The 14,814-nt window shown below is 42.1% G+C and overlaps 1 protein-coding gene across 2 annotated transcripts in view; it reads right to left on the bottom strand.

The window, feature by feature from the left end:
* sertad4 (SERTA domain containing 4) overlaps nt 1–14,814 on the bottom strand; it is a 51,013-nt gene that overhangs the window by 22,633 nt on the left and 13,566 nt on the right. The window contains exons 1-2 of one of the 2 annotated variants that reach the window (XM_003216003.4): nt 3,270–5,590; nt 2,659–2,947 (exon numbers count right to left, since the gene is read on the bottom strand). In XM_003216003.4, coding sequence (XP_003216051.1) covers nt 2,659–2,920 — 262 coding nt within the window. In that variant the 5' untranslated portion in view covers nt 2,921–2,947; nt 3,270–5,590. Of the gene's footprint in view, nt 1–2,658; nt 2,948–3,269; nt 5,591–14,814 lie in introns of those variants that run through there. The other variant, XM_008125803.3, reaches the window with a different exon arrangement.

Raw genomic sequence — 14,814 nt, 5'->3', positions numbered from 1 at the left:
TCTTTGAAAATAATCAGTTTGTTCCCAAAATGAGCAATCCAACAAGGGCAGAGAATGAAATACCCCAAGATGAAAGATTCCAAATCCCATGGTACGCTTCCCCTGACTATGTTGCAAGAAAAAGAAGCTCCACCCCAGCACACAGATCCTCACTTCAACCTCTTTGGCTATTGGAGCCCAAATCCTGTAGAGGAATTGTGTCAGAAGTCACTATGAACATGGATGAGAGAAGAGCTTATTTCCCCCTCTGTGGGCAAGCAGTGAGTTATGCAGCCTGCTATGAGCCCTGCACTGCCCTCCCAAGGATTGCAGGGTTGCAGGTCAAGGTGGCCTAAGTGACTGGGGCAAAAATAGCAATAGGCAAACTTCGGCCCTCCAAGTGTTTTGGACTCCAACTCCCACAATTCCTAACAGCCTACCCTAAAAGGATTTTTGGGTTGTTGTGAGTGTTTTAGGCTGTATGGCCATGTTGCAGAAGTTCTCCTGATGTTTTGCCCGCATCTATAGCAGGCATCCTCAGAGGTTGTTCTGTCTGCTGGAAACTAGGCAAGAGGGGTTTATATATGTGTGGAATGTCCAGGGTGGGAGAAAGAACTCTTGTCTGTTAATGTTGCATTTAATCACCTTGATTAGCATTGAAAAGCTTTGCAGCTTCAAAGCTTGGCTGCTTCCTGCCTGGGGGAATCATTAGTTGGGAGGTGTCAGCTGGCCCTGATTGTTTCTCGTCTGGAATTCCACTGTTTTTGAGTGTTGATCTTTATTTACTGTCCTGATTTTAGAGCCATTTTTAATACCGGTAGACAGATTTTGTTCATTTTCATGGTTTCCTCCTTTCTGTTGTAAATTGTAAACATGCTTGTTGGATTTCAATGGCTTCTTTGTGTAGTCTAACATGGTGGTTGTTAGAGTGGTCCAGCATTTACTGTCCTCTAAAATCAGGACAGTAAATAAAGGGCAACACTCAAAGACTGGGGAAGCTGCAAAGCTATTCAATGCTAAGGAAAGGGTTTCTTTGTGTGTCAGGAGCGACTTGAGAAACTGCAAGTCACTTCTGGTGTGAGAGAATTGGCCGTCTGCAAGAACGTTGCCAGTGGATGCCCGGATGTTTGATGTTTTACCATCCTTTGGGAGTCTTCTCTCATGTCCCCACATGGGGAACTCCCCGGATTCAAACCAGCAACCTTCAGGTCAGCAGTCCTGCTGGCACATGCATTTAACCCATTGCGCCACCGGGGGCTCCTTACCAATCAAGATGATCAATTGCAACATTCATACTTGCCTCAAACAGACAAAAGTTCTTTCTCCCACCCTGGACTTTCCAACAGACCTCCCAACCTCTGAGGATGCCTGTCATAGATGTGGTTTGTTTGGGGGGTTTTGTGTCAGGAGCGACTTGAAAAACTACAAGTTGCTTCTGGTGTGAGAGAATTTGCTGTCTGCAAGGATGTTGCCCAGGGGACACCCGGATGTTTGATGTTTTACCACCCTTGTGAGAGGCTTCTCTCATGTCCCCGCATGGGGAGCTGGAACTGACAGAGGGAGCTCACCCACTCTCCACAGAGTCGAACCGCTGACCTATCAGTCAGCAGACCTGCTGACACAAGGGTCTAATGCCGCAACCCCTTAATACAGTTCCTCATGTTGTGGTGACCCCCAACCATAAAATTATTTTTGTTGCTGCTTCATAAGGATTTGCCGTCTCTTTCTAAAAAGGAAGAGAAGGACAGGTGGAGAGATCTTCAGCCTTCTCTGCCAAAGAGGTTCCTAAGACCATCTGATGGTCTTTGGTGATCCTTCTGACAACCCCTTGCGACCCTCCCCCGGGGTCCTGACCCACAGGTTGAGAAATGCTGGTTTAACCCATTGCACCACAGGAGGGCTACAGAGCTGTGGGTGAAACCGTCAGGAGATACAGTAGAGTCTCACTTATCCAAGCTAAACGGGCCGGCAGAAGCTTGGATAAGCGAATATCTTGGATAATAAGGAGGGATTAAGGAAAACCTTATTAAACATCAAATTAGGTTATGATTTTACAAATTAAGCACCAAAACATCATGTTATACAACAAATTTGACAGAAAAAGTAGGTCAATACGCAGTAATGTTATGTTGTAATTACTGAATTTACGAATTTAGCACCAAAATATCATGATATATTGAAAACATTGACTACAAAAATGGCTTGGATAATCCAGAAGCTTGGATAAGTGAGGCTTGGATAAGTGAGACTCTACTGTAATGCTTCTGGAACATAGCCATACAGCCTGGAAAACTCATCGCAGCCAGGTGATTCGGGTCATGAAAGCCTTCGAGAACACATTGATTTGTGCCTTCTCTTCCTCACCAAACTACAAAGCCTTCGACAACACATTGCTCTGTGCCTTCTCTTCCTCACCAAACTACAAATCCCACGGTTCCATAGCATTGAGAAACAGCAGGCCTGAGGCCTTATCAAACTTCAAATCCTAGGCTTCCACAGTATAGAGACATGTCACTTAAAGTGGTGTCAAACAACATTAATAGAGCACAGATGTGCCACAGCAGCCCAATTGACCTGGTAAAGCTGGCCTGAAGGCAACATTAGCAATGATGATGATGTGATGGCAATGAAGGTGGTGCCCTTGGTTGGTGAGGCTGTGTGGCATCTCCGGAGTCTTACCTGCTGCTGGGGTTTGCCCGCCCGATGGCGGCTGCTGGGGCTGCGCCTGGCCCTGGCTGCTGCTGGGGCTTGGGCTTGGGATGCTGCTGCTGCTGCTGGGGCTGCTGCTGCTGCTGGAGGCGGCGGGCGCCTCGGAGGCAGGGCTGCTGCTGCTGTTGCTCTTGGTGCAATAGCGCGGCTCCCAAAGCGGCTGGAACTCGCCGGCTCCCTCGGAGGAGACAATGGGCTCGCAGAAGCTGCTCAGGGGCAGCACCAGAGTCATGGTGGCAGCGGCGGCGGCGCCTCCGATCTGAGGGCGGAGAAGGAGACAAAGATGGGGTCAGGAAGGCGAGGCGCAACCCAGCACTCGCCCTGCCCTGCCCTGCCCTGCCCTGCTTTGCCAGGCAGCGGCCATGGCAGGCAGTCAGGCTGGCACTCCTTCCTTCCTTCCTTCCTTCCATCCATCCATCTCAACCCCGGCTTGCCTTTCTGCCCCGTTGTCCCCCCATCGCAGCAGCCCCTGTGCTAAAAATTGCATTATTTTTGCACCGCTACAAGGAAGAAAAAAAAACAGATCCAATGAGTGACCCCCTACACACAGAGACAACCCCAATGATCCTGATGGCACTTACTTCCAGGTGAAGGTGGTTCAGGGTGGGAGCCTTTTCCCCTGTCAAAGGCGAGCCTTCCCTCCTTGGCTCTCTCTCTCTCTCTCTCTCAATCCCGGGTCCCTCTGCTCTCCCTGCACACACTTCTCCTAATTCAGACCCTCGCTCTCCTCCGCCTCGGGAAAGAAAGGGAAGCTGTAAATCCAAACAGACGCTCCCAGCGATGCTCCCAGATTGCAAGAGGATCACTCCAGTCTCTCCCCATTCAGCGACCTCAGTGGCGACATTGTGCGTCTCTCATTCGGTCGGCTTCTCTTTCTCTCTCTCTCTGTCTATCTCCTTCCCTGGCTCTCTTTCTTTCTTTTTCTCCTGCTCTCCCCCTTTCCTTTCCCTCCCCAGAGCGAGACTCTTAGGTAGTTGTTTCCACCAGCCCCGATTGGGCTGAACTGGATCTGCCTCCAGTCAAAACACTGAGATTAAGACAGAAAATTGGCTCCGGTTTCAAGCCGTGAGTTGCAGTCCCGCAGGAGCCAAGCACAACATCAGTGGAGCAAGCAGAATATTAAACAGGAGCAGGAACTCCGGGGCCAGAGCCAGGCGGTGAGTGAGTGTGTGTGTGAGTGAGTGAGTGAGCTCCCCATCCAGCCAGAGAAAGAGAGAAACTTTCTGAAAGAGGCAAGCCAAGCAGACCCACTTCAGAACACACTTTCTTTCTGCAGTCATTCCCCTGCTCTTTGGCACACAAACCAGACAGCCTCCTCTGTCTTCCCTTGCACTTTCCAAGAAACAAGAAATGTGTTTCCTTTTCAAGATTCCAGATATTTCTTAACCCACCAGTGCCAAAAACTAGGGAGGGCGAAGGCAAGAAGGGAATGGAAAACCAGCAATATAAAGGAGGATTAAAACCTGCCTGGACAAGATTAATGAAACAGGAAGGGTCATGACGAAGAATAATAAATCAAGAATAATCTAGACCTTTGCTTGGTGTTCAGATGTCTGAAGAATCTCTTTGTTATGTCAGCCAAGAATTGTGGGGTGTGGATGCATGCATTCACCCCTGAGCGCTGGGCTGGGGCCAACCTCTTGAAGCCAAGAAGCAAATGATTTCCAAAATGTCCACTTAGAAATGGCTAACAGGCTTTACATCCTTAAAGACCACCAGCATTGAAGCGATACTCCTATGCCATCAGCTCCGCTGGACTGGCCACGTTGTCAGAATGCCCGATCACCCTCTCCCAAAGCAGTTACTATACTCCCAACTCAAGAATGGGAAACATAATGTTGGTGGACAGGAAAATAGGTTTAAAGATGGGCTCAAAGCCAACCTTAAAAACTGTGGCATAGACACCAAGAACTGGGAAGCCCTGGCCCTTGAGCGCTCTAGCTGGAGGTCAGCTGTGACCAGTAGTACTGCGGAGTTCGAAGAGGCACAAATGGAGGACTTAAGGGAGAAATGTGCCAAGAGGAAGGCATGTCAAGCCAACCCTGACCGGGACCACCTTCCGTCTAAAAACCGATGTCCTCACTGCGGAAGAACAAGCAGGTCAAGAATAGGTCACAGCCACCTACACATCCACCACCAAGTTACTACACTTGGAGGACTATCATCCTCAAGCTACGAGGGATCGCCTAAGTAAGTAAGTAAATACATCCTTAATGATGTGACATGGACCACTTATGGCAGTGATTCTCAACCTTCTTAATGCCGCAACTTCTTAATACAGTTCCTCATGTTGTGGTGACCCCCAACCATAAAATTACTTTTGTTGCTACTTCATAACTGTCATTTTGCTACTGTTATGAGTCGTAATGTAAATATCTGATATGCAGGATGTATTTTCATTCACTGGACCAAATTTGGCACAAATACCCGGCATGCCTAAATTTGAATACTAGTGGGATTGAGGGGGGAACGATTTTGTCATTTGGGAGTTGTAGTTGCTGGGGTCAAAGAGCATTCTGAACTCCACCAATGATGGAAACAAACCACACATAGCACACAGAACTCCCATGGCCAACAGAAAATACAGGAAGGGTTTGGTGGGCACTGACCTTGAGTTTTGGAGTTGTAGTTCACCTACATGCAGAGAGCACTGTGGACTCAAACAATGATGGATCTGAACCAAACTTAGCACAAATACGCAATATGCCCAAAATTGGGGCACTGATGGAGTTTAGGGAAAATGGACCTTGACATTTGGGAGTTGTAGTTGCTGGGATTTATAGTTCACCTACAATCACAGAGCCCCTTGAACCCCACCAATGATAGAATTGGGCCAAACTTCCCACACAGAACCCCCATGACCAACAGAAAACACTGGTCTTTGGCAACCCCTCTGACACCCCACTCACAACCCCCCCCCCCAGAGGTCTCGACCCCCAGGTTGAGAAACATTGACTTATGGCGTTACACATTTCTAGGAAAGCCTTTTTGTTGTTTATTCATTCAGTTGCTTCCAACTCTTTGTGACCTCATGGACCAGCCCACACCAGATCTCCCTGTCGGCCGTCACCACCCCCAGGTCCTTCAAGGTCAAGCCAGTCACTTCAAGGATAACATCCATCCATCTTGCCCTTGGTTGGCCCCTTTTCCCTCCATTTTCCCCAGCATCATGATCTTATCCAAGCTTTCTGGTCTTTCTGGAACTAAACAAGTTCCTGGACCACCTCAAAAGCATCCACCCAAACATCCAATTCACCATGGAAAAAGAAAATGAAGGAAAACTGCCATTTCTAGATGTCCTAGTCATCCGCAAACCCAATCAACAATTGGGCCATACAGATTTAAGAACACCTACACACAGAGATAGATACCTACATAAAAACTCCAACCATCACCCACGTCAAAAAAAGAAACACAATAAAAGCCCTGGCAGACCATGCAATAAGAATCAGGGAACCCCACTTCCTCCAAGTTGAACTGAACCATTTAAACTGGGCTCTACAGGCCAATTGATACTCTACGACAGACATCAAAAGAGCTGCAAGGCCAAGAACAAGCCAAAGAAAACACAAAGATCCACCCCGAGGAAAAGTGTTCTTGCCATACATCAAGGAAACCACTGACCGCATAGGGAAGCTAACGAAGAAACACAACCTACAAACTATCTACAGATCGACTAAGAAAATCCAACAAATGCTACGTTCAGCAAAGGACAAGAGGGATCCTCTCACCTCTGCGGGAGTCTACCGTATACCATGCAGCTGTGGACAAGTCTATTTAGGGACTGCCAAACACAGCATTGCCCAGACAGGAATCAAGGAACATGAAAGGCACTGCAGACTAATTCAACCAGAGAAGTCAGCCATAGCAGAGAATTGGACACAGCATATTATTGAGAACACAGAAATGCTGACCCACTCTAATAACCACCATGTCAGACTATACAAAGAAGCCCTTGAAATCCACAAGCATGTGGACAATTTCAACAAAAAGGAAGAAACCATGAAAATGATCAAAATCTGGCTACTAGTATTTTAAAAACTCTAAATAAAGAACGACACTCAGAAAACGGGAATTCCAGTCAGGAAACAATTAGGGCAGCTAACACCTCCCAACAATGGACCCCCCAGGCAGGAAGTAACCAGAAGTTGCAAGGCCATTCAATGTTAATCAAGCTGGCCAATTGCAACATTCACACTTGCCTCCAACAGACAAGAGTTCTTTCTCCCACCCTGGACATTCCACAGATATATAAACCCCACTTGCCTAGTATCCAACAGACCTCACAACCTCTGAGGATGCCTGCCATAGATGTGGACGAAACATCAGGAGAGAATGCTTCTGGAACATGGCCATACAGCCCGGAAAACTCACACCAATTGCATCCATGGAAGCCTTCAACAGATCAGGCTTTACATGCTTGATGATGAAAAATGTGACAAGGACCACTTATGATGTTACACATTTCTAGGAAAGCCTATGCTACAATAAATGTGGCATTTGCAATTCTATAGGACGATTTGCTTATTATCTGAAAAGCATGACAAATAACTAAGAAAGCAAGCAGTAACTGTGCATAAGGGATGTCAAAAGTATAGTTACTGCCTCCCGCCCCCCATTCCTGGGTTTCTGTTTCACGGATTTGATTAATGTAAAGGTTAAAAAAATACTTCTCCAGAATCAAATCAAAGTTGATGCGTGACAATGCAAAAAGTCTTCCTATGCCGAATAAACAAGAAATGAATTTTAAGTAGAAATAAACTTGTCTGTCTTTCAACATCCTTCACCATTTCAAATGTAATGGATTCAGTTTCTTTGAAAGGACAATATCCCAGGTCCTATATAGTTAGTTTCTAAAGTTCATCGTCTTTGACTATTTCCACTTCCTTTGCTGTCTCTTTAGTGAGTAGTGGCTAACAACAAAGAGCTCAAGTCTTTCTATGGCAACTCTTTATTGTCCCCTTGAAAAACAGATAAAATTGGCAGGGCTGCACATTTATGGACAGTTTGGTTTGTTACAGAACATGTTTACCTTAGGGCACCTGTACTACAGATAAAGTGCTGCTTAACTAATCTGTTGTCCAGCAAGCTGTGCAATGGATATATAGCCACCACTCATTGTTTAACATATTTTGAAAATGTTTCCCACACAGTAAGCTATTAGCATAATAGATATGTCTTCCTTTAAAAAAAATAAACCTTTGTTAATGCTGTTTTCTCACCACAGTCCACTCTCCCTAGGAAGGGATGTTAGTTCAGAACAACTTAGTCACAGCTAATTTCTTTCGAAATTGATTAAATTCAGGTTACTTGCCACTACTTGTTCCACTGATTTTAATAGCATTTAAGTGTACTTGAATGGGAGACCGCCAACGAACACCAGATGCTGTAGGCTATATTTCATAGGAAGGAACTTGCAAAACCACCTTTGAGTATTCCTTGCCCAAGGAAACTCTATGAAATTCATGGGGTCTCCATAAGTCAACAGGCAACTTGAAGGCAGACAGAACTTACAGTTGTTGGAAATTGCAACCTCTCAAGCCTTTCACTATTTATTAATGAATATATTTGCTAACCTATATTCTATGTGTATGTTGATTTGCTAGTTTGACTGTACCTCTTTGGTGTGGGAGGAGTTATAGACATGTGACTGTACTGAGTATGTTCAGACTCAGGACTCCATTTTTTCTGTTGTTTTGCATCAGACCTCAGTGGAGGTAGATGCATGTAGGTGTTTGAACTTCAATGTCGTATGTTTGCTTTACACTTTGGTGGAGGTGGATGCATGTTGCTGTTTGGACTTCAATAGAAAAATATTCTTATGGACTTCAGTGAGTACAACTATACTTAAAGACTATGGAATATTGATTAAGTATACCATGTGTACTCAACACAGAGAGAAGCTACATCCTATCCATAACTGAACTTTAATAAGAAATGTGCCCATATGGTGAATTAATACAAGATGTTTGTGAGTAAACAAGGTATGATATTCTTCAAAAAAGACTTTTTATCTCCGAGTTCATATTTTAAACTAAAAGATTTTAAGGGAGTGTATACAATTACAACTGCAGTTGCAGCTGCAACTTCAAAGAAACAACCATCCTCTACTAATCTAATATATTTTTGTAGTGCTATGTTTTTGTCCTTGGCAGTCCAAAGATATGGTTTTTCAGTTTAACAGCTGAGTTACCTGTGTGCCATTACATTAATCCTTGTGAATATCACTTATTCAAAGGGTTGACTTCAAACATGGTCATGCTTTTCTTAACTAGTGGTTTTCAAAAGGTGGTCTCTACATATTAATGGGGATTCACATTTGCTAAATGGATACAACATCATTTTTCCTTTTCAATAAGGTTATGATTTCCATTTATTTCCAAAAGGTTATTGCCCCAGGGAGAGGGTGCAGTAATTCCCAAAAACAGTGCCATCTTAAATGCTCCCATTCTGGCAGTGAAAAATTGAGCACAAATGTTATAGTATTACAAATAAACAAATTGGACATGATATATACACAGAAGCCTGCTTTCATGAATTGATCATCTATGTTGGATTGGACCTAATAAATAATTTATGACAGTGTGACTACAAGCTTTTTCTCACACCCATTTTGAACTTCATAAACAAAACACTGACAATCCTATTTCCAAAAGGGGTTGAATAGTTGCTTCTGTAACTTATTATGAAATATTACAAAAGGTGCTTGTGTTTCATGTCTGTTGTACAGTTTGTTGAACAATTTAAACTCATATCAACTTTCTAAATAAGTGGTGAATTTCAGAATCCATACATCTTGAGACACCTCTATGGCGTAATGCTCCTGGTTTTTTATATCTTTGCTACGTAAATCTGCAATGCCAGACTTTTGTTTAATTTGTGCATTTAACTTTTCTCAAGATTTTCTGTCTCTAGATTATTGTCTTTCATTAACCTTATCCAAAAGTTCACCCACCTTGCATGAAGGGAGAGAAAAGTTCTGTACTCGTTGACCGTGTACCTTCCATTGATCTTTTTGCCCAGTCCAGCTTTCTTCTACATACTGGACAGGAAATATCAAAGTGGTGAAAAATTTAATGTGTATGGAGGATCCTTTGAAAGTGGATTATGAAGAATTCTGTGTTCATGTAGTACTTGTGTTCATGAAGACATGCACAGTTCAAACTCCCTGCTTCCAAATATGGAGGGCAGAAAGAAAAGGTGACAGAGTAGGAGTGAGGATATGGCTAAGAGAAGGCCTGTCTCTTTCCCATGTGCAATTCTAATTGGAAGGCTCACACAACAGTAATGGGGCTGCCTCCCCCCCCCCCCACACCCTATTGTATTGTCTCTGTGGAGTGCCGTTTTGTGCAAAATGGTCCACTTAGACAGAAGCATGTTTATTCAGAGATTTGGTCATTGAGTTCAATAGGACAAGGGGTGCATAGGAGCTGTAGTTTGGTGAGACACCAGCATTCTAGCAGAGGATAAAGATCTTGCAAAACCACAATTTTCATGTTTCCATATCATTGAACCATGGCAGGTAAAGGGCCCTTCTACACATACTTAAAAACCTAGAAGAAACTGGGATTAAAAGAGAGGGGGTGGCAGCTAAATAGTGTTTATGGAAGTCAGTGTGGAATTGGGTTAACAGTTCATTTAAAACCTGATTCTGCCCAAAAAATGCGTACCTTCTCATGAGTGCAGTCATGGAAAGCACGTGACTTCCTTCCAATCACCTGGTGTGGACTGCTCCAGCACATGTGAGCATTTTAAAAGCCCAAAACAGCTGATTGGGCTATCAAAAATGGAGCCATGGGCACACAAGTGGCTCAGTCTAAGCACAGTTGGGATGGAATGAGAACTCTCTACAACCATTTCTTTGTTCTGATGTTTATAAGAGCTTGAATTTATAACTGGGTGAAGAGAGAATATGAAATCAGCTTGTGTGTACATTAGGATCTCTGCATGAGTGCATATGAGGTGCACCACATCTCAGAGAGAATATTTTTAAATAAAACTTTCACCAGTTGTCCCCTGCCCTGTACTGCATCTTTCAAACTTGTAGTCTGCTTCAAAGGAAGGCATGAGGATGGCAGGATTTTTTGCCCTACTTTTAAAACCCACATTTTGACAGTCTGGAAGTGCCCACTTTAATAATAACTTTTTTTTTCTATCCCGCCTCCATCTCCTCGCAGGGACTTGGGGCGACTAACAGGGCCAAGCCCAAGGACAAATAATACACCGAGTAAAATACATGTAAAAACAGCATCTTCAACCAGATAAAACACATTAAAACCAAATGATACAGTAAATAACAATAAAAGGACCACCATTTTAGGAAAAGTAGAATAAAATGGGAAGGCGGTCTAGGCGAAAGTGCAAAGATATGTATTATAGTGCCATTTGGGAGCATAGAAGGACAAAATGCTCAACATTCTCAAAGAGAATTGGACTGAGGTAGGGCTTCAGTTTACTTCCAGGAGAGAGTAGGATAAAGTGCAAAATGTAGTGAAATTAGTTTAAGTAGAGTATTGATCATGGGGGCTAGATTATTCAAAAGCGCACTTTGATCCTACCGCGTAGATGCACCCTTAATTTTAAGTTGAATGTATAAAGATTTCTACTTCACTGTCAATTTGGAAAACATGGATCTAAGACTGATATATAGCTATTCACTCAACATTTTGTATGAGTTAATGAGTTGGGAGTGTCCTAAATATTTTTTTAAAAAATATCTACAAACTTCAGGGTTACCAATTCACTGATACACAGACTATCTGGACCATATCTCCTTACATAAATCAGTGCAAGCATTGAGATCTCCTGGGGAGTGAACTCTTTCAGTCCTACAGTCTTCACATGCATGATTGGTGAGGATTCGGAAGAAAGCCTTCTCTGGGGTTGCACCAAGATTCCTGTCCATGGGGAGTCTGGTTGGTTGGCCCCCTCCCTGCTTTCTTTCCACTAACAGGTGAAGACATGTTTATTTACGCAGACTTTTAAATCTTGAATTTTTAATTAGGAAGTTTTAATATGTTCATGTGTAAAGGGAAGTGGCTTTTAAAAAATGTTTTAATATTTGTATCTTTCATCGAAAATACATTTTAAACACATTTAATTCCTTTTTAATGTTTTTACAATAATTGCTTTAATGGTATCTTTTTACATTATCCCATTCTGGGAGAAAGGTAGAATATAAATCTAATAAAGAGATAAATAAAATACTGTATGTCTTGAGTTTGGTGCTAGCTCCATAAGCAGAAGGAATGTCAAGTCATGTTGCCTCTTACATATTTGTAACACTATGTGATGGAAAATTGATAGACATATTTCAAAGACGAGAACTGGGTGACCTTAACTTATTTTCTGTAAAGAAATGCAGCATAAAAGGCTGGCTTTTGTGGTTACATTTATGTTCAAAAATCTGTTTACAAAGCATTGCGAGAATCTTAGTAGTATGGAAGCCAGACCAAATTTATATTGAAGCCAGCTCTTAATCCTTAGGCGACCACAGATTTTCCATGTTGCCAGCCAAATGCATACATTAGGAGAACACCCTGAGGCACGCGAAGCAGCCTGAAGGTTAAAATGTCACACTTTCATTGCCTGCACAAAGTTCTCTTCAGTAAGAGATTTCTCTTCAGTGCTACACTCTTCCTTTTGCTCACTATTCCTTTAGCAACTACTCCATTTTCACTCACTATTCCTTTAGAGTCATTATGATGCTAATGAGAGAACTGTAATGATGCCATTCACAATGTCAATGAAAAAGAGTCTTTATGTGCTTCCAGAATGCTACTAAAACAGAAGTTAAATTTAAAATGCTTGTTACAATAATGCTGCAAATCTGACTAAAATCCCTAAAGGCCAGAAAGTGGAGTTGAGATACAAGGAATGGGAGGTATTGGTAGGGCTTCATTAATTACCCTATATTCTGTAGCAACCACATGTGATATTACTGCTAATTCTGAAACTCTTTGATATCTTTCCCTTATGATGAAAAAAATGCAATGGGATGTACCTATTTTGATAGAGGAATGCTTCTTTGTAACAGTTTGGCAGTAATATTATTTTATTTTTAAATTCTATAATCTGCCTTCCAGTCAACTACAACTCTCAAGCCAGCTCACACTACAAATGTATTTAAATGTAATCATTAATATTAAAACTCAACTGTGCTAAGTGACACACAGCTGACTCCTAGCAGGTATATGATGTCTGTTGCACATAAGGAGCATCTTAATGGGCTGAGCATAACCTTATTATTCAAACTGGTCTTAAACTGGTTCATGATAGCTGAATAATTAGGAATGTAGGTTAGTAGAATTTGTCATGAAATTGTTAGGGAAGTTTGAGCTGGATTCTGAAAACTAAATGTTAGCGTGGATGTGTCAGCAATATCAACAGCATTTTAAGAACAATCGATACAGATCTCCTGTTTGATGCATTTGTAGTACATATACTGAAAGATCAAATTAGATCAAAACTAAATAAGGGGCACTAAAATGATTATTTGATGAACAAGGTAATGAGTAAAAGCATATATTTATGCAAATATCCACCTTTACATAATCTATTCTGTAAAGAACCCATTCTGTATAAAGCTGGTAATATATAGTAATTTGAGCATTCTATTAGGGAACTTTGGAAAATAAGAGTTTGAATGTCTGCTCAGCCATGGAAACCCACGGTGTGACTTTGGACAGATCACACTCCATCAGTCTCAGACGAAGGCAGTAACAAATCCCCTCTGAACAAATCTTGCCAAAAAATCCTGTGCTGAATTAGCCTTGGGGTCATCATACTTTGGAAACAACTTCAAGGCAAACAAAAGCCACAATTAGAACTTCCGCCTGCTATTTTATGCAGATAAGAAAATGAAATGTATAACATCACCATGTCTATTAGAAACAATGGTCTTTCACAGCCCACATAGTGAGATTTTGGGGTGTATATCTTACATAGTAGTTTACTTTTCGTGCTTTCCTTTCTATTTAACATCTACCTAACTGCCTGAGCAATCCAATCATTCCTTTAACAGTTTCAGGAAAAAGAATTGTCAACATGCATTCCACTGTACCATTAAGATGGGACAAACCGCATCTGCTATAGCTGTGCATAACCTGAAAACTAGGGAACCTTGTTGCGACATTTTGCCCGGAATTCATGCACTTCTGCTGTATTATGAATTGTTTCTCCTCTATAAAAGAAGATATGTGCAGGGCGGCTATTATAATTAATTGCTACCAGGCAAGTTTTTTTTTTTAACATGTTAATATTTTACAGCCAGCCTTCTATTTCTATCCTGCAATTCAATATGAGTATACAATTTTTATTTGAATTAAAATAAAGATTTTTTGAGAATCTGAGCTTTTTCCCACCTCTCTGTTTTTAAAGCAATTTTTCTAGTAGTTATTATGGCTAATAGATAGATAATACTTGGCACATTTACAAAAGCCAAAGCAAAGAGGATAATGTAAACAAAATTATTGAGGTTCAGTGCCCAAATTTTCTTCCTGGACAAATAATCCAGAAACGACTGAGAGGAACAGGGTTATACTACATTTATACTTTATGCCAAGTAGAGGTCAGTGATCTGGTGACCAAGGCTCCTTTGTTGCAAAATTCTGCCCTGAAGCCATACTGAAGTAGAGATATATAATTAGTCTAATCTGAGTGTCTGACAGGGCAAAATTATACATTGGTACACAAACATAAGCCCCACCAAGTTCAATGTGCATTACTTACAAGATTCTGGGCATTAGGAGTAGAGCAGTTAGTTTACACACACAAAATTGTAATGAGATATTTGTTCTTAAACTACCTGCAATGTAAGAAAGTTAGAAGTCGTTCCAGAACAATCTCCTTCAAAGCTATGTGGGTCATTCCTTCTTGCAAAAAGGCATCAGATATTTTCTAGACCAAGTCAAGAATACTTCTCCTACTATATATAACGAGCCAAAAAGGGCAAACAAATGACTTGCCTAATTCCTCCAAGTATTTTCCCTCCATCTTCACCAAATGAAATGATCTAACAAAATAGGCCTAGCACCATGCTTTGGGGATGCAAACCAAACAACAAAACAAGTGGCATTTGAGCCAAGAGGAATTGATCAGCAGTATCCTTTTAAAAATAAACCAGTT

Source organism: Anolis carolinensis, chromosome 1 (assembly GCF_035594765.1).
Source record: "Anolis carolinensis isolate JA03-04 chromosome 1, rAnoCar3.1.pri, whole genome shotgun sequence".
In the NCBI taxonomy this organism is placed as follows: Eukaryota; Metazoa; Chordata; class Lepidosauria; order Squamata; family Dactyloidae; genus Anolis; species Anolis carolinensis.
Note: the sequence above shows the minus strand (reverse complement) of the source record. Positions and strands in the feature narration are given on the sequence as shown.